The sequence below is a fragment of the Lepisosteus platostomus genome, chromosome 4 (assembly GCF_059453375.1).
Source record: "Lepisosteus platostomus isolate fLepPlt1 chromosome 4, fLepPlt1.hap1, whole genome shotgun sequence".
Classification (NCBI taxonomy): Eukaryota; Metazoa; Chordata; class Actinopteri; order Semionotiformes; family Lepisosteidae; genus Lepisosteus; species Lepisosteus platostomus.
Window position 1 is genome coordinate 54,637,518 of NC_142614.1, and position 20,045 is coordinate 54,657,562.

A 20,045-nucleotide genomic window follows, 5' to 3' on the forward strand; every position below is an offset into this window, starting at 1 on the left:
ACAGGTAGGATTGCACAGCATATCGCCTTTGCCTGCTACATTCATGATTGGCTCAGTCATTCTCTTATATTTCTGCACTAAGCAGGGGTGTGCAGCGGCCTAAGGACGGGAGAATGAATCCAATAGCTGGACTGGGAAGACGGTAGATAAACAAGCCAAAGGGAATCTGAGAACACGGTCAAACGTAGGAGCGAGGGTCAGTACACAATTGGTCAAAACTGGAACACCTGGGATCGCATCCACAACAGAAGCGCTAAACAGGAAGCGAAGCAGTGTTAGTAAACACACCAGAAACTCAGGGAATAATCTGTAACACTGAGTCCTGAGCAGTGGATGAAGCAGAACTTAAACACCAGAAGAAATATCAGGAATAATAAGGTAAGAACCTAATTAATTAGAGGCAAGGGACACAATAGTTGTCCATAACACATATAGACAGCTCTGGCAGCAGTTTCAGCCCTCGTGGAGACATGGCTAGTTACTGTAGAGCCATAGGAATGTGAGCTGGACTCACAGATATATGGAGTTATAGCAACTCTATAGATTTGTAGAAATAGAACATAATGATGAAATGTGCAGGTGGCAAGTGACATGAGATCCCCTTAGAGAGTAAAACACTGTCCTTGTATGAAAATTGGACTAGAGTATTCCAGTATTACCTTTATGTTGCCCTCTGCAGACCCAGTAATAAAGTACTCTTCTGTGGGATCAACAGCAACAGCTTTAACAGGAGAGTCATGGGCCTGGAAGGTCTGTCTCTGTTGCTTCTGGCACAGGTCAAACACATAGATGAAACCTTTTCTTCCACCTGAGATCAACACCTGGTGCTTTGGAGCATATGAGAGCACCGTTGCTCCACTGTCATGGCAGGTGAAAGCTAGAACAGTAAATTAAAAGAAAAACTAAGAATTTTCTTCCTTATATAAAACAATAGAGTGTTTACAGATTTGCCTCTGAATAATTTCTTTATAATCAGAAACTAGTGTGAAAACATTGATAACAACTCACCAAAATGGTAATTCACATGCGTTTAATGACTTTATTTTAAAGTACACTTCTCTGAATAAATTGGTAAACTAGGAAAGCTGAATTTCTTGTCTATATAAAGTATGGATCATCATTATCCACTCCCTGAATACAGCATGGAAAGGCACATATTGTTTTAATAATGCTATCATCATTCAATTCATGTTACCTAGGAAACTCTAGTTTGTTATAAAGTAACAAACATATGTTGTAAAATGTAATTTGTCCCATTAATGTAGACTACCAAACAATCCAGCATCAAAGTATCAGCTTCTAGACTTATCTAAGACAAACATTTGTTACAGTGCAAACATGACAAATGACTTTTTATCTCTGTAAACTGAGGAAGGCACTACTAAAGTAAATACTCTATTTGTGATTTGCTTTGACAAAAATTTTCAACCTAATGCTGCACCTCAGGATCAAAAAATGAAAAAATCCATGTTAATTATTGCTAGACTATTGAACAGGTAGAGTAAAAGGAAAAACAGATTTGTGTATATGAAGAGCAAAATAAATCAACAGGTTACCAGCAACAAAGCCCAGGATATACAACTTTGACCATGATGACACAACAGAAAAGCAAGTTACTATTCAGTGGATCTATTGTGCTCAACGTATGTCTACTTGAAAAATCATAAGTAAAACAACTAGAAAAAAAAATAAAGAGGCAGCAGATATTTTGAATAACCCCGGAAAAAGATGTTGCATATTTTCCAATATTCAGTCTGTAAAGGATTTATTTACCATGCACAAGACTGTTGACAGGAGAGACTAGTGTATCCCACAGACATACATTCCTAAGGGAAAACAAGAAAAACATCATTATAAACATGGCAGTGTGGAAAATCTGTATATTTTTCTAACAAATGGCATCAATACTTATAAAGTGATTTTCAGCACTGTATGTGAACCGATATTAGCAGCCTACAACACTCTTAATGTTATTTGTATGTTAAAGCATTATCTTAGTGCCTTTATGTATACCACCATACCTGTTATCACTGGACTGTCCTGCTGTTGCTATCAAAGAAGATGAGCCCACGAAAACAAAGTCATTGGCAGTTTTGTTGTGACACTGCAAAGTCTATGGAAAAAAATACAATTTATTTGAAAGAAACAAGTCAACCGATTCATTGCCCTAAGCACAGCTGAAAGGCTAATTCTGCTTACCAGATATGGCTTTGGTGTACTTCCTATTGTACTGGTCTGCCAAAGTCTCAAAGCTCCATCTGCATCAACAATGCCGAACTGTGTTAAAAGTAAAATAAATATCAAAAAGGGCAGAACAAAAAGAAGAAAAACATTGTGAACGTCCTAGGTAAGTGTAAATTGCCATTTATTTGAGACATAATCATAATTTGATCTATATCAAAGTCCTGATAAAAATATAGATAATATTTGTCTAGACTTTCTATCAGTATTTTAAGTATATACCCAAGAGAACAAATCATGTCTAAGGGTAAGGAAAACTTTTATTCCATGAACAGCTCAGTTTGGTCCTGCTGTCACATTTCAGTGGGGTTTAGATCTGGACAAAAAAAAGCTAAATTTATTCTGTGTAAGCCTTTCTTTTGTACATTTTCTTGTATGTTTAGGATCATTGTCTTGCTGCATGACACACTCTCTGCTCAGCTTCTGCTGACAAATGGATGCTCTGACATTCTTCTTTACAAATTGCCAATACATGACGATCCCCACTGATGGAACTATGAAGTCCAAACATGAATGAGTCTGGATCCTGAGAAAGCAAAGCGTGATACTGCCAAAACACGATACTGCCTCCAGCAAGGTTGAGCTTCATCTGTTGGAAGGTAGTGTTTGGTCTGTGCCAATAAAAAACAATTTCTTATTGGGGCTGAAAGTTCAACTTTTGATTCATTTGTCCAGAGAATGCTTTTTCCAGTGATCAGGCACCAATGTTCTTTGTAGAGAGAAAAAGCTTATTCCTGGCTATCCAGAAAACCATTTCCATTCAGTTGTTTTCTGATGGTTGATGACATTAATTACAGTGAGAGAAGCCTGCACATCATAAGATGTTACTCTGGTTTCTTTGAGACTGATGGATGATTTCCCAAGATGTTTTTTGGGAGATCTCTGCATGATGACCAGTCCAGTCCCTGGTAGGATCACCCTGATCTTCAAAATTTTTCATTTCAAGACTGTATAATTGTGGATGGATGGTGACCCAGATGTTTTACAAATATGTCTTGACAACCTCTCCAGAGATGATGACCATCAACTATTCTTTTTCTGATTTCTTCAGAAATCTTTTTTGTTTGTGGAATGATGTATTTCTATGAAACTCTGTGATGAAGATCAAATTCACAAAGCTTCTGACATACGTATACTGTAAGACATGGTTACCAAAAGTTAGTCCTTGTTTCCTTCTTACCCAATTATTTGAAGCCTGGTTTTCATTACCCCGTTAACTGAGCAAAGTAAACAGTTATCAGTTATCATTATCTCACGTATACGGATTCTTAACCAATCATTTTTTCTACTTCATATACAACTGCATTTCAAAAAGTTCAAATGAGTTAAACTAAACCCTTTGGATTATTTAAGAAAAAAATAGGTTTCAGCTACACAAGAGTATCATGATATTAAATTGTTATTATCATAATTATATTCATTATATTTTGGATTCACAAAACTTAACAGCAGTGTACTGTATATTATAAAGTAAACAAAATGATAAAAATGAACCTGTTTTTTAATTCCTAATAATTTACTTTTAACCTTTTAATAATATTCTTTAGCTCAAAATGATCTGAACGCTCATATGTATACTATGCCAGTCAGGAATATGCACTGGCTAGAAATGTATAATTCCTCTATATCATGTATTATCAAAAACCTCACTAATATTAGAGGAATAAATAACTTTAATGACATATATCACCCATAACATCAACAAACTGTCTCAGACAAAAACCTTGTGTTTAAGGTCTCATTAAGTAGTTGAGAGTACAGCAGACACAAAAACATTAGAAAAGAAGGAAGTACCTTGTTGCCCTGATAATTAAACCTAATCCTGGTCACCCTGGAGTTCCCTGGACTGCGGAAACAAATTATCTGCTGGGAGTGCCCCCACTCAAACATGCGGACACTGCCGTCCTGTGCCCCTGTCAGATCTGTCACATTTGAGAAAATCATTGTAAACATCAAAGATCAAGTCCATATCACAACTCAAAATGTTCTCGTCTAGACTGCTTGTGAATAAAATGATACCATTCATGTAGAATGTACAGCATTTTTGTATCTCACAAAAATGCTTTGCAAGAATACAAACAAAATACAATTAAAGAACTGTGTACAAGAAGCAATCACACACAATTAGCAAAATATACAAAAATGCAGGTTATCGAATTGTCATAGCTAAACAGAAAAGTAACCACACACTTTGTTATACCTTCCTCCTAAATTTTATTATTACATAACAAAGAAAGACAACATCTCAAGAACAATAAGGATCCATTTTTAAGGACTGTGCCAAACTGAGTAAACATATCTCATTGCAAAAAGTATGGATATGCTCTATCTGTATACAATGAAAATGTTGCCATCTATCATTCTGGCACCTACAGCTGTGAGCACCATGCAATCAACGAGAAAAATACCATAAGCTGTCAGCTGACAGTTTGGCAGGTCATTCATCAAACAAGACTTCATGTACGAAATAACACCTCTGTTCAAGCATCATTAGTAGTAGTTTTAACATCCCAAAAAAGGGTTTGTGGCTACTTTAGCAAGAGGACCAAAAGATTTAGAAATGTGTTTAAGAAATAGAAAGGAAAATTAATTGCTTACAATATGGTAAGGTTGGGTGGGATGCCATTCTTCTCACATTATTTATATTCCTTTTGATCATCTATTAAAAAAAGAGAAGAAATGCTAGCATAATTTCAACAGAATGTTCACTACTTACATAAAGAGCGGACATACAGTAGCTAGCAAAGAATGAAACGATACAGCATTGAAAACAAATCTGTCATGACATACTGATTAATGAGAATGGACACTCAGCACTCAAAATAAAGGTCAGTGCAAAGGTGGATGATGGCATTCACAAAATAAGGCACATAGAACATCACAAGTCTGACATATGCATTAGCACTTTCACCCATCACTAGAATGACCCTGCCTCACTGAACACATAGCAAATGGCCAGACCTTTTTACTTTAAGCACCATCTACACATACCTGCATTATATGTGCTCCTGAAACTAGTCTTACCTCCTTTTTTGTCAAATCCTTTCTGATCCCATTTAATTTAGCTGAATTTTCCTGATTAGTGAATGATTAGCAACACAGAGGAAGAGGCATGTAAAGGAAACAGAGGTAAACAGAAATGGTTTAACTAAAAAAAGGAGCAGGGACGGTAACAAACATTGAGGAACAGGGAACAGGGAGCATTACATGCCTTCCATGCCTCCTGGGAGAAAACGGCCATTTCAATTAGTGCTTTGATAAACATGCACATAGCTTAATGAACCTATTTGTAGATGTATTAGATTAAATGCTTACTGCAGAGAGCACTGCACTGATGTACTGTACCACAGCAATTCGCCATGCTGTGCAATTAGGCACTGATTTGGCAGAGAGAAAGGGTAAGGTACGCCTTTGTGACAACACAACACCATTCCTCTCTCCGCAAGTGGAACGAGGACCTGTGGCTTTTGAAGCAGCGATTGAGGGCACGTAACTTTTATTACCGTTTGACAGTGAATGGACATCAAAACATTTGCTTATCAAACCTGTTTTCTGAAGTACTTATTTTCATACTAGTCAAAATCAACCTGTTAAGAATGCAGCTGTACTGTACAATGGAGGTGAAAATTTGTTTATGTATTCAACGGCACTACACCATAAGTTTAACATGCCCTTTAATGTTAGAAATAGAAAATAGTAGTGTAGAGAGTTTTGTACAACAAAATGTACAGATTCTGTAAATTGGGACTACTGTTAAGCAGTGAATCCAACAGATAAAACAAAGGAACACCAAAAAGTAGTATACATGAAGACAACAGAAATATTTGAAGTTGTGCACTAGCAGGCTATCTGGTTGTTTTGCATATTGTCCTATTACAATCAGACCAGAGCAGCAGAGCAAACATACTAGTGTTTTAGTTAAGGTTTGGTCCCACAGATAACCGAGGGGGTATTGTGTGGTCAGTAAGTTGATGACCCCTCAGATTATCCCATAACACCCATCCACATGTGGACAGTCAAGTATTATCATCACTGTGATATCACTCAGTGATAGATAGGTGCTGACTTGATGCAATACATTCCAGGCAGTGATATGTCTCCTGTTCTCTGAACAGTTTTAGTTTTGTAATACATCCTGGATTATAAGGAAGATCCCTACCATTTCTTTTTTATTTACTCAAGGGTGTCTTAAGACTCTTGACAATGTTTTGGAATATAACTGATAGTGAATTTATAGACTCAATATAAGCTCCTTTGTACCAATACAGTGCTAATATTCTCTTTAGAATTGTTATATCACGTTTAAATCAAATACAAAAAGAGTTTAATAAAGTTTTACAATTTTACACTCACTTTATAGATTCTGATTTAAAGATTGGTATTATTTTATTTTATTCTAAACACAAAACTATAATACAGTAGTTTTATTTGTGAATCGTGTTATAATTACATCATGCATTTACTTGTTTGTACAAATGAACAACATCAATATCTATAGGCTGACTGTACTATCTATAGTACATAGATACGGGCATTCAAGCAAAATATACCAAGTATTCACTCTGCAATAATTATTTAACAGTTTTATGAACCCTTATTTAAAACTAGCTTATCTCTATCTGGCACCACCTAGTGGTCTTTAAAACACATACTATGGTTCAGATTACTGAATTTAAGGTTAATGCAGTTATTCTCTATATACTGTAAGCAATCACGATCTAAGAAATGTTGTGTAACTTGACAGAAATGTATGATGTACAAACAAAACAATCCTACAAAATATGAAATATAAACTAGAAAGTAGATGAAACTTAGAAAAACCCTAAAACTGATTTTAAGAAACCTCTAGGAACCTTATTTCCTTTCATCACCAAAATCATTACTCTTATCATTGTAAATGATGACTCGAAACTCTAAATAGTACCATTTTGAGGAATATAACAAGATCAAATGTCTTAAAAGACCAGAGAAGTCATGGTATTCTACAATGTGAAAACATAATATTTATTAAATCAATTAAAACAAAAAAGTTATTATATATATTTTAAGAAACAGCATGGGATAACATACCACCAAAACGTAGGTCTTTAGTAGTGTTCATAAATAAATATCAATGGGGTACGTATTCTATTAGAAAACATTTTAAAATGTATTTTTAAAATACTTCTACTGAAAAGAGCTTTTAGCTTTGAAAACAGAATGGGAGTCCATTGGTTTATTTATTGAAGATTCATTCTTACTCTCCTTTTACCAACATTATTTGCCTTGTGGAGTAGTGCTGCTTAATTCTGATAAGGCAGTGATGTCCCAAGACATCAGCACAAAACATCACACATCCTGATTAAATGAATGGGAGGACAATCCGTGCCATTGTATCATTTCATTTTCATAGCCTACATATTTCAGCACAATGGTTAAATTATATTAAAATCACTTCTGTTTCTATCCAATTGCACCAGGGGTAAATAATGATGGACCTAAAGAATTATGGCAGGATTCACAGAACTAAAACCTCTTTAAATGAAAAAGATTTTAAGAGGTGTAAGCATTTTTCTTTATAGAACACAATGCTCGGTCTAAATTGAAGATAGGAAATTGTGATATAGATTTCTTGAAATTATAGTCAGGATGTCCTGTCTTTGGTGAATCACAGAGGCTTGCTGTTGTGTGGCAATCCATCCGCTCTCACTTTGAAATTATTAGTCATGGTCAGTTAGGTCTCAGCTCAGTCTCGTACCAGCAGTGTCTGAACTGCAGGACAGAACACATGCTCCAACTGAGCACCATTCCTGGTTGTACAACAGGGGAAGCCCAGGGTACCCACTATTGTTGTAAAATTCATGAAGGAAGTAATACACCTTCAGAAACTTGAATAATGCTTTTATAAAATGTTCATTCTTTTGAAAATAATGTAGGAAATGAAGGATGAGATTGCCCAAGCTGACACTCACCACAGATGCTCCCCTGCCAGTCTGAACACTGCCAAGCCAAGGCATGTTAATAGGGGTCCCAGGGCTGCTGGGAGTATATGGGGTAGACCCCTGTATTGTGCCATAATCGTCACGTGCATGGATCACCAAGAAATCATCGTTTCTAAAAATCAGGAATGAAAACAACAGAATACACAAGGGAACACAACGTTTTCCCAAGAAATCCTACATTAAATACAAATTACAACAGTGCCATAGTTTAGCACCCTTAAAAGCAGGCTTGGAAAAATAACCCCCTTTATGGTATTTTAAATGCAAAATTTCAAATGTAATTGAAAGGATTTGCTTCTCAATCTCTTTTAATAAACTGATTGTCTTTGCTCATCCACAGATGATTTTGTCCTACAAAGACTTAAATTTCATTTCCTTAACTTCAGTGCAAATATTTCACAGCCACTATCTGTAAATCTGAGCAAAATAAATGTCTTTTTTTTCTATAAACAAAACTATTCTATGGGAAACTCTCAAAAAGAGAAAATGAAAAATACCCCAAATCCTTGTAGATAAATGTTACTGTATTAAGCATTAGATATTGAGTGAGTTCTCTTAGACAGCCACAGAAATAGAGTACAACACTAATCAGTGGAACAAACACTTATCAATTGCCTTTTAATTTCCCATCCTAAATGAAACCCAGATGAGCGAGGCTGAAAAAAGGATATTTTTTTTCTTTCCTGTGTCTATAAAATGTGTTTTCAAAACTAATTTCTTACCCTTTGTTCTCCAGATCTACGTCATCATCAATCCAGGTTAATATCTGAGTAGCTAGAATTGCAGAGACATCCAGTTCCTGAATATTTTGAGTTGAAGCTATTGCTATGCAATTCCGATTAGCCTGAACACAAAAAGACAAAAATAATGTGAAGGTTCTACTCTCTTCCCCTTATATGATGATTTATTTTCCGATATATATTTCAATAAAAACCTGTGGGTACAAAGTAATCCGTAAAATTCCCCAGCGCCCTCTTACCTTATTGATAGCAAATGCAGTTATGATGTCTGACTCTTTATGAATAATTCTTGCTTTTCCTCCAGGATATCCCAGGTCTGCTTCTATCTGTGGTTGAAATAAATAATTTTCAATCACATTAGTTGAAAACAAAAATGAACCTCAAAATTTAATATTTATGGGATATGTAACATCTCACTGAAGTGTTACTGGCGCAATAACTGTTCCAGCCTATGCCACAATTTAAAATCTATCTAGATCATTTGGATGCTTGACTGCTAATTGATCTGAGGATCTCAACCAGCTACTTCTCTAATAAAGCCAATATATTAGCTTTGATAACACAGTCTTCAGGCTTGTCCCAGACTCCCATAGAGTTTATGTATAAAATGCCTCCTTTAAAATTTATTTTAAACGCACTTCTCCTAGAGTTTCTATTTGTGACCTCTGGATAGTGAAGAAGTCCACTAGACTTGTTAATGTTTCTGATGATTGTGAGTTCTTGAATCATGCCCAATCATGCCCACTTTGTTTTCTATACTCATGTATGACTTTGTGGCATAGTGCATCACATTTCATACTAAAAACATATTTTAAATCTTTTGACTGCAATTCTGTTCACAGTTTCTGTGATTGTAATTGATATCTAGGTTTTAACACTTGATTAAATTCATTAGACCCAGGTGCTTTAGTACATGTCAATAGTTATTTTTGCCTTGTTTGTAACAAATGTATTTATATGTAAAATTATGTTTTTTTTTAAACTCATATGGCCAAATAAAGTGTTTAGGATTATACTGAATTCCCTGACGGAAAAAAAGGGAAAAGATAAAAATAAGGCAAGAAAACAATTACAAAAGGGACTAAAATTGTAATTGTAAGGATCTCTTAAGTATGATGGAGATGGAGCAATGTTAAATGAAACTTGAAAACCTTTCCATCCATAATCTCTCGTGACATCTGACTGAATGAAGTTCCAAAACAGACACTGCTTCCTGTTACAGAATTTTTTAAAAATATTATGTAACAGTCAAATGCATTTAACCTTTTTTTTAATACCAAAGAATGGCATATGCTTTAAATTACAAACTGTAATGAAATGAAGAATTGGACATCTACTTAAGCAAAATTATACATTAGGAAAATTGCTACACACACTGCTACAATTTAATTATTTTTTTAATTGAATGACTCATCTAATTACATAAGAATCTGTATTAGTTATGCACAAGTTACTATAACAGTAATATGCTAAAAAGATTAAATGCATTGTTGTATGAACATGAATTAAACATTGGCTCATTAAACTACTCTTAAAATTTCCAATAAACCCATACAATATCTACAATATGTAGCAAGTTGATATCTGTGCGTACAAATGAGTCAATTAACTGAAAACCAGACTGCTTTTGTGAACTTGATTTATCAAAATGTAAAGTGGAAAATTATCATTGTCTCAACAGACTGAGTCTATAAAGTTGTTTAAAAAGTTAAAAAATAAATGTTCACAAATCAGGTAAGTCTTTCCATTAGAAATTTTCAAACAGAAATACCAACAGTGCATTGACAATGCTTACTGTATTTACATAATATTGAGTATGTACATAACTTGAAGAAAAGTCTTTCTTTCAATTGATATTTAATAGGAAATCAGTAAAAAGAACTGATAATCTTTATAGTAAGACTGGGTTGGATCTGTATGCGTCTATTGGAAAACTGAATACTTATAATCAGACTTTTATTCATTTGTACCTTGTTGATGCTAGGCTCCTCCATCACAGTATTTTGAACATTGTCACTGTAGTCCTCTATCGACTTAATCATTGGAGTAGCCACAAGACAGACAAAAGAATGAGATGAAACATGCAAAGCAAAAGGAAAAAAATCTACAGTTCATTAATAATTAAAATAAAAGAAAAAAAAATTAGTATGTAAAATATTGATGTGAACAGAAAGGGTTTAAAATGTTCTACAAAATCTAGTTTTAGTAAACAAGCAAGTTGCTGAAATCACAGGAAGAGATCAAAGTGTTAGAGTAAGAAGAATTAATAGGCATTCTTTTAAAAATGTTTTAAAACCAAGCAAAGCTCCAGCCAGATGGCATTAGGCCAAAACTATGCACACTACAATGCTAGACAAAATGTCTGTTTAGGATTTGTACCTCATTTTGACCCCTTTTCTTTGTGAAAATGTTCCGAATAAAGGTCTCCTGTATCTCCTCCTGTTTTACCAGATACTGCCACAGTCTCTTCACAGGAAGGGCAGAGTGGTGGATTGACCTTTAAAAAACATGTTATAATAAAGTTCTTTCTAAAGATTTAGAACACGGCTATGTGAATGCAGAACCTCAATAATTAGTTTTTCAAATAAAGTAAAAGACCCTGCCATATAAAGTATTAAAAACATTACGAAACTTAAACCTTTCTTCAGTGATGCAAAAAAGTGATCTAATGTAGGTAATTTATTTAAAGGGATGTGCTCTACACATACAATATTTTGTCATTCAATAAAATCAGGTTAAACTGTAGTCACATGTGAAGATGCACTAATTTCTTGAAGCAATCTATTTTCAATACATGATAAAACAGATCAGTTATCTATCTTGTGTATAACACCAAACTAATCAAGATCCAGAGCATTCCATGGAAACTCAATTGATAAAACAGATTGTAAAGGGCACAAACATGTTTTTTCAGTATTAATTAATTCAAGATCCTATATAATGTAAAATAATTCACTGCACTGTTCAACATTTGTCAGTTTTAAAAGCATACAGAACAGAAGTTGAGCATACAGAAATTACAGAAGTTGTTTTAGCATGGTTGTGTGACAACTGGAATGATCTTAAAAGATCACTGGTTAAACTGGACTAGTTCTGAATCTACTCCCATTTAACATTCTTTAAGAAAGGGACAGTCAGATAGGGATAGAATGACTTCAACAAATGTATTAACAGAATTCCTAAAAAAAAAGTTATTAACAAGTAAATGAGCAAGATGAACTCAATGGCCACCAATGACTTGGGCAGTTGTTGAGGTAGTATAGCCGAGCGACCTGGCATTCACATGGGTATGACAGATGTCACATTAAATAATTACACACTGGTGTGAATAACTGTTTTTGAAGACCGTCCTCTGAACACAACTACAGCCCCCATTATAAGAGTGTTGTAGGTTTCTTAATTTCAATTATATTTCCTAATAATTATCTGTTTTTCTCTTGAATTTTGTTGGTTGCAAGGTCACATTAAAGATTGAAAATGTCTGACATGATTTATCTTGATTTCTGACTTTACATCACAAAATCCTGCATTTTCAATAAGGTGTTTAGACAATTTATATCCACTGTATGTTGCCGTCTAGTAATAAGTACTTGCCATAGTTCGTGGATAGACAGACCAATCTGGATGGAACAGATCTTTTGGCACTATTCGCAGGGCAATGCAGACAAAAGTTTAGCCCAGCAGCAAGCCACCCTTATCTTTTCAAAACCTGTATTTCCAAAACACATGCTTGAGGGCATCACATAGGCTAGCTACTCCTTTCAATTTAAAATATACCAGAGATCTGCAAATGTGATTTCACACCAGGCAGGGGATATAGCTTCAATTAATATCAACCAGGAAATGCTTTATAACAGTCTACCCCAAAAATGCACCCACCGAAAAGGAGTGTTAGATGGCTCCAAAAGTGCCTTGTGGCGTAGGATGGCAGGACCTGCCGCAGGGGCATCATCAACGGTATGTGTTGAAATAAACTTGGAAGGTGGACCACCAATGATCTCCAGTCTTCTGAGCAGCACCTGCTCCCACCTCTGCAAAGTCTTCAGGACAGCATGGCAAAGTGGGGTGGCAACTGGCAGCTCTGTATATTAAACATACAAGCACGTCTCTATTGTCAGCCTCAAAATGATGCTGTGAAGTAAGATCAGTCTGCTGTATAACAGAAATAAATTGGCACATAATTTAAGTTAACTAACATTTGTTATCAAACATAAAATTTAGCTTTTTTCGCATCCCTACACCAGTTCCACAACATCTGATAGTGATCTACTTTATTATTTAAATTAGGTGACACAAACACTGGAACTTTTATTATTCAACCATTCTGATCTAGAATTAAAAAATAATAACTCCATACAGAAAGAAATTTATTTCTTGTCTGCAGACCCTCAGGACTTGAAGCACAAAGAAAATCGTGCTTTTCTTTTTTTTTCTCAGTAGACAATCTCTGTTGCTAGACTTTTAGAAGAAATTCGGCTGCTGTATAACATTCCTGAAGAGCTACCAATGAAGTTACCAGTATAATGTATTTTACACATAAAATTCCTACATTTTGGCACAGAAAGTTTTTAAAATCTCAGATGGAGATTTTACAAAACTTTACAACATAACATGGAATGTGTAACCTAAAACCTAAAAAAGTATGCTAGCATAAAATCAACATATTTAGATACTCTTCATAGCAGCAAGCTTCTAAATTATGATTTTTTTTATTGCTCAATTTAAAACAGGAATACATTAGATACACACAAGTGTGTACACTATTAGCTCAAAATAAAACTAGTATTATAGATATAACTATCAAAGTGTAAAAAGCTCATTTCTATTGTGAACTACAATAAATGTATACAATGCTGTTGTTTTTTCACAAAAAAACAGGAATTTACTCAGATTAAAGAAAAAATGGCATGCCTTAGCTCTTAATTCATTTACAGTACATCAAATATAATTTGATGTATACCCAAGTCTTTCATGTTACTAAATTGGCAAAGTAGACATCTCAGTCATTGTCTGATAGAAATAGCATGGTCACAATATCATCAGTCACAGCCCTTATCCTCCTCTCGCCTTTCTATGATGCACAAGAATTATCAACAAAAGTTATCAAATAAAATAGGATAAACCGCCAAATTCAGCATCTTTCATTGGCAAAATAGATATATCATATAAACACATGCCACAGTACACGAATGTAGCATAAAAGGAGGACAAACACAACGAAAGAAATGGAAACGTTACCCGATAGATCATGCCCCACCATTGGATAGAAGGATTTCAGATTGAATAGTACCATTTGCACCATAGCCAGTCGCATTAGTGACCAGCTGTAAAAGATAAATAACACAACAGTGCTCACACATATGACAAACATATTTAAATACACAAAGTTTTACCCTGTTGGTCTTTAAAACCACATCATGTTCCACTTGCAGATAAAACATGTAAGGCATGATGATGGCTTAACACACTACATTATATGCAATTAGACTCCCAGTTGGACAGCACATTTAACAAATGAATAGATTCTAAACTGCATAATGCTATAACACACATAATAATGCAAAATGAAGAAATCAGAATTTAAATGAAAGCAAAGGATTTGAATTTAATAGGTGTTAAAAAGCAGTTGGGGAATTCCCTAATACCTGTATGAATTGGGATTGGAATGTTCTTGTAGTTGTGTATCAGAGGCAAAAACATCATCTTCTTCATCATCGCTACCTTGGCTTTCTTCAGAGTCATACTCCACTCGGCTTTCAGATTGTGGAAGGAAGGGCTTTTCGAAAATTACAAAACAAGATAGATGATTATTACTCTGGAAAACTGTACGAAAAGAGTAACATCTTAGAGTCTAGGATGGTCAAATACACAGGTTAATGCTCCTGTTATTCATTGAATTGTAAGTGTAAAACCTTAAAACAGCCATCTACTAATTCTATTAAACTTTTGTACTTATGACATGTTCAGAAATTAACTGGCTCCTGGTGAAGCACCAAAGTCAATCCTCACTTCTCTACTGAATTTGCTCTGTAGTGTGGCTGCAGGCACAGAAAAGCTGCTGTGCATTATCATGTAGGTGCTGCACTTCAGCTGTGGATAAAAGGAGACCTCACCTCTGTGTGAAGTACTTTGGGATCATCTGGAATGAGAAGTACTATACAAATGCAAGTACTTTAATGCTTATATTTCTGATAAGTCATTACACTATTCTTTTCTATAATCATCCTACTATCATACAATAATTATGAATTGAGTCTAGAAGCAGGAGAAAAAAAATCAAAGACGTAGTATGTGTAGATACCTTTGCAATGAAATAGTCCCAGATGCTAAGCTCAGGAGGGACAAATTTTTCTTTTAAAATGGGCATTTCTTGTTCGAATACAGGGGATGTTGGGCTTTGCAGACTCTCTCTACTGGCGCTCTTTGTTGAAAGGAACTTGAAGCGCTTGTGATTCTTCACCTCCGACTCATCACCTACACCAGTGATTAAAACAACAGTAAAATACCAGATTGAGAGTATGCCATATAAGGACTATTTCAGTATGTCAAGATGTCAATATTAACAAAAATACACAGTACAATGCCCAAGTTCAGGTTTTAAAGGATAATTACTTGATTTCCTTACCATAATGACAATTATATGATACATATTTACTATATCAGCAGTTACTACAAAAATTAGTCAGGAAAAAAAGTTACAAGTTAATGCTTTTAATGGTTTCTATACTTTGTCCACTTAACTTCTGTATTGAGAACCACGTAATACAATATTTTAAAATACACAGTAATAAACCATCACAAATTTGATAAAATACATTTAATTGGATATTAACTGTAGGTAGGACCAATTTCAAATGCAGTTAAAGGATATTTCACGCAAACCATTTGCAACATTACATGTAGAGAATAAAGCTATAAAATCTTATAGAGAATAAACAGAATATTAAGATACACAGCCGCAGTGGTGACAGTTTATAGGAGAGTCATAGTCAAGCAAGCATTTGTCTGCTGAGATGGCTATCTATTGTTTATGTAATTGTCCAAATGAGAGAAGACTCTATTGACTGAATGTGAAGACCTCAAATGTAATTAAACCAATGTTTGCAAAAAATATAAAAACCTTTACATTGAACCGTGTTTATCTAATCACATATTATCATCATATATAAATAACAGACAGCATGTAAACCAGGCTAATACAATAACACCATAGATTTCCATTTGGAAACCTTTCTAATAGGAATGATTTTACTAATTTATGAGTATGATCATTTCAAACTGCATTAAACATTTTATAAAGAAGTACTTAATACCAAAATACACAAAGTTAGAGTGCAAATTTAAAAATGCTGTAAGTGAAATCATTGAGTCCACAGAGATCCATATGGTAAATTTGTTGCTTGGTTCAGTTTATTAACCAATGCAATAAGCAAAGAAAAATCAAACTGCACCAATATGGACTGTTTTAACGTAACAGATGGCCAATAAACATCCAAAAATCATGCCTAATAACAAATGAAACCACATTATATACTGACACTTGCCAAAATATATGGGATATTGACTGAAAGATATCTCACAAGGATTTGAAGGAGAGCTATCTATTGCTTTTCCAAGAGAAGCATCAATTTCATGTCAGTCTGCGGTGGAGGATGAGCTTTAACTACACCCTGATTACTCCATAAAACCAATTTCATTCAAGAAAACTATTCTCTACTAATTAATCAGCAAAAGTCAGAGTAAACTCAGCACAGAACATTAGAACAGTTTCAAACAAGAGAAGGCCATTCAGTTCATCTAGTTTGTTTGGAAGTAGCTAATTGTTCCAAGGATCTTATCTAGCCATTTCTTGAAAAACGCCAGGGTACTGGCTTCATCAGAACAACCCATTCCATCTGCTGCTCAATATTCAAGTCTATGTTAACAAATAAGGATTTAGCCATGATGCAAGGCATTAACAGGCATTAACAGGCATTAACTTTATTGGACATTATCCAGGGTAGTCTCAACTTGCACCAATATCTTCCAAAACTGGCTTTGTGGTGCCATGACCTTTATTAGGAATAAGCAGCTTTCTAATAAAAGATGATTGGGTAGATTATCAATTAATTCTTCTTAATTTAAAGGAAAACCACCAGACCCCAATCTCAAAAAAAGCTGCCATCAGCATCTACAGTATAAGCTTAAAACAGAATAGCACAACCTTTCTTTTTATTAAATTTAAATGTGATTTTAATAAAATTAAATATAGTCAAATAAATAAAATAAATTGTTTTATCACAATGTGAAAGTGATCACAGTGCCTTCCTCAAATATTATAAAGCACCTAATCTCATTTTCTCATAATTTTGATGATTGGATTTATTACCTTCTTACAGATTAATGAAAATTCAAGTGAATACTGAATGAAGGTGGAGCAGCTAAGCATCACAGATTCTGCTAAAGAATATCTCCTGCTAACACATCAACCTACAAAGACTCCCTCAAAATGATGTGATGCACTCTGATATCGACACCCACTTATTTCTCTCAACTGCCTTGTTCAATATTTACATTTAAAAAAATGTAAAAACCTACCACTTGTGCTTGACTATGGATAAAGCAGTTAAAATATTTACAAACATTTTTATAAAAATATTTCTTTAAAGAACGCCCTCATTTTCTTTTTTTCTGAAAAAAAGTTGTTTGGCTGCTACACTCGGATACATTTGTCATTTCACAGGAGTAAACAATGCCATGTTTATGGCAGAATCAAAAATTACTTCTGAGCCATAATTCTATTTTTTTCTTTAGTGTGAAGCCTTTTGTTATACAAAATGTTTGTAGCATATAATGATAAATGATTTGAAATATAAAAAAAGCATGTGCATGCCATAGAAACAATCTATAGTAAGCACAGAAACAGACTATTGAACAAGAAATGCTAGAATCACCACAATATGATTTATATAAGCAAACTAAGGCTCGAATACAGAACCATCTTGCACATTTAATTCTCAGCATTAATATTTTAAATGCTGTACAGAAACCTAATGGGCCTACAGTATTTCATTTTTTTTAATGAGAATTTATGTTGCCATCGTTAACTCAATTTCACTTTATACTAAAGGCAGCAGTTTCAAAACAAATCTTAAAGTACTGTATATCATGGGTCTACATTATATTTGTGACCTTCTCACTTTGCAAGTTCCTCTTAAATGAAAAATGAAATGTTTGGAAAGTACTGGTGGCTTAAACAACTTTTGCACATCACCCCAAAATAAAATCAATATAATTACTTTAAAATGTCATTGGTGATAGTCCCCTAATAAACTTTTGCTCAGGGGTTTTATCTTTAGCCAGAAGCATTTTATCCATTACAACTTCCTCTATAAAATTAATTGGTTTTATTTCTACATGAAAAAATTACACTCAGCCTGATGTGGTATTTTCTGTACTAAATATCAAAGAAATAAAATAATAATCAATAATTCTTTTTTAAGAGGAAAGGAATGAAAAAAAAGACGAGCAACTTCCCTTGCCAAGTTTCTTCCCCATATACAGTAAAAGAATGGCCCAGAATCCTACTCACCAGTATTTCCAATAACCTGTGCTATATCAGTCTGAGACAGATCCCAGTCAACTTCACTGTCTACTTCTTCTTTAAAAGTAACAGAAATGCAAGAAAGTAAGTGAAAAGAGAAAGGCCTTACTGATACAATAGAGAATGACATTCTGTAATTCCAGATAATATTCCACAAGAAAATAAATGAAACGTACTTTTGGGATTAGCAAAGAAATTTGGTGGCTGAAGGCAACACATCATTAGTCATATAAATTTGATAATAGAATATAAAGCATAACAGGATAATCAGTAAAAAATAAGGTCAAATGATGTGTTGTACTGTACACAGTGTGGGAAATTTATATATATACTGTATATGCTGTTAACTAATAAACCTCATGCTAATTAGTACTTATCTAACATTTCAAATAAAGTTTTATTTCCAAACCTTTGCAACAGCAGTCAAAAATAATGTTGGCAATATTTAAGAAAACCTCTCAAACACATTTAATGCTAAAGGAGTCAAAACAATAAGAACTTGTATTTGGAACAAGTGATGAAAAGGTTCCAATGAATGCAATACCCTTTCCAGCCTTCACATTAATGGTATTAAACCTTGGAAGAAGGACAGTTTAAGATTGTTTCAGGTGATATTATAGCACATAGCTAAAGGGTACCGCACAATAAATGTCACTGCATATACTTTATGATGTAATTTTGTAGGCACTTGTGCAGGATCCTGGACTATATCTATGTTCAGTATAACATGAATTTAAAGTCCTTCTGCATGCGTTTTCTGGCATCCAGTGGCCTGGAATACTTCTAATGTGCACCATAAATGCTGGAAGGAATTCTTTGATGTCTTATGAAGAGAAAGAATGTGTTTAGGCTTTGTAAAAATAGGAAAGAAAATTGCCTGCTTAATTTAGTAGACTATTATGGAAAAAACATGTCAGCACTTGAATCAAGCTAGAAAACTGGTCAAGGCTTTAGCCCCAGTATCGCTGGGGTCATCTGAAGACACAAAGACCTCCTGCAGACATCTGTTCTTTGATTATACCTCAGATGTTTTTTTTTTCTCTAGTTGGATATTCTGGGAGGTAGGGACACATCTGGGATAACTGCAACCATAAAGTCAACGCAAATGCTAAATTGATCTGAGAACCTGGATTTAAAAATTCACCGGCAACAAATAAGGAGGTTGAGCACTATGTAAAGATGTTTGTTATCTGCTGTCAGGACTTATGAGGCTTCATTCTCTGCTTAACAAACATAACAGTTAAACAAATCTCCTGAAATAGTGTTTTTCGACTGTGTGGCACATTAACATAACAATAAAAACCTAAACTATTACAGAATACATGACCATTCATTAAAGATTGGGGTATCAAAGACACTTGCAAAACTTTTTTCATGACACGGAAACAAAAGAGCAATTTTAGTGTATATGGAATGACTGTTTACCATGATCTTAAGCTTCATTTTTTAAGCACACAAATGGTCAACAAAATAACTTGGTCTTCACAAATCACAGTTTCA

The 20,045-nt window shown here is 34.3% G+C and overlaps 1 protein-coding gene across 11 annotated transcripts in view; it reads right to left on the reverse strand.

Moving 5' to 3' along the window:
- The window catches only part of dmxl1 (Dmx like 1), a 95,168-nt gene that overhangs the window by 3,836 nt on the left and 71,287 nt on the right, over window positions 1-20,045 (reverse strand). For 5 of the 11 annotated variants that reach the window (XM_088629901.1, XM_088629905.1, XM_088629898.1 and 2 more), the window contains 17 exons: window positions 18,534-18,602; window positions 15,264-15,436; window positions 14,608-14,738; window positions 14,201-14,286; window positions 12,842-13,043; window positions 11,342-11,459; window positions 10,933-10,995; window positions 9,202-9,288; window positions 8,945-9,066; window positions 8,193-8,334; window positions 5,266-5,316; window positions 4,840-4,900; window positions 4,036-4,163; window positions 2,200-2,277; window positions 2,022-2,113; window positions 1,774-1,826; window positions 660-877 (listed from right to left, as the gene is read on the reverse strand). In XM_088629901.1, the coding sequence (XP_088486027.1) occupies window positions 660-877; window positions 1,774-1,826; window positions 2,022-2,113; window positions 2,200-2,277; window positions 4,036-4,163; window positions 4,840-4,900; window positions 5,266-5,316; window positions 8,193-8,334; window positions 8,945-9,066; window positions 9,202-9,288; window positions 10,933-10,995; window positions 11,342-11,459; window positions 12,842-13,043; window positions 14,201-14,286; window positions 14,608-14,738; window positions 15,264-15,436; window positions 18,534-18,602 (1,874 nt within the window). The remainder of the gene's footprint in view (window positions 1-659; window positions 878-1,773; window positions 1,827-2,021; window positions 2,114-2,199; window positions 2,278-4,035; window positions 4,164-4,839; window positions 4,901-5,265; window positions 5,317-8,192; window positions 8,335-8,944; window positions 9,067-9,201; window positions 9,289-10,932; window positions 10,996-11,341; window positions 11,460-12,841; window positions 13,044-14,200; window positions 14,287-14,607; window positions 14,739-15,263; window positions 15,437-18,533; window positions 18,603-20,045) is intronic. The other 6 variants (XM_088629908.1, XM_088629902.1, XM_088629909.1 and 3 more) reach the window with 4 other exon arrangements.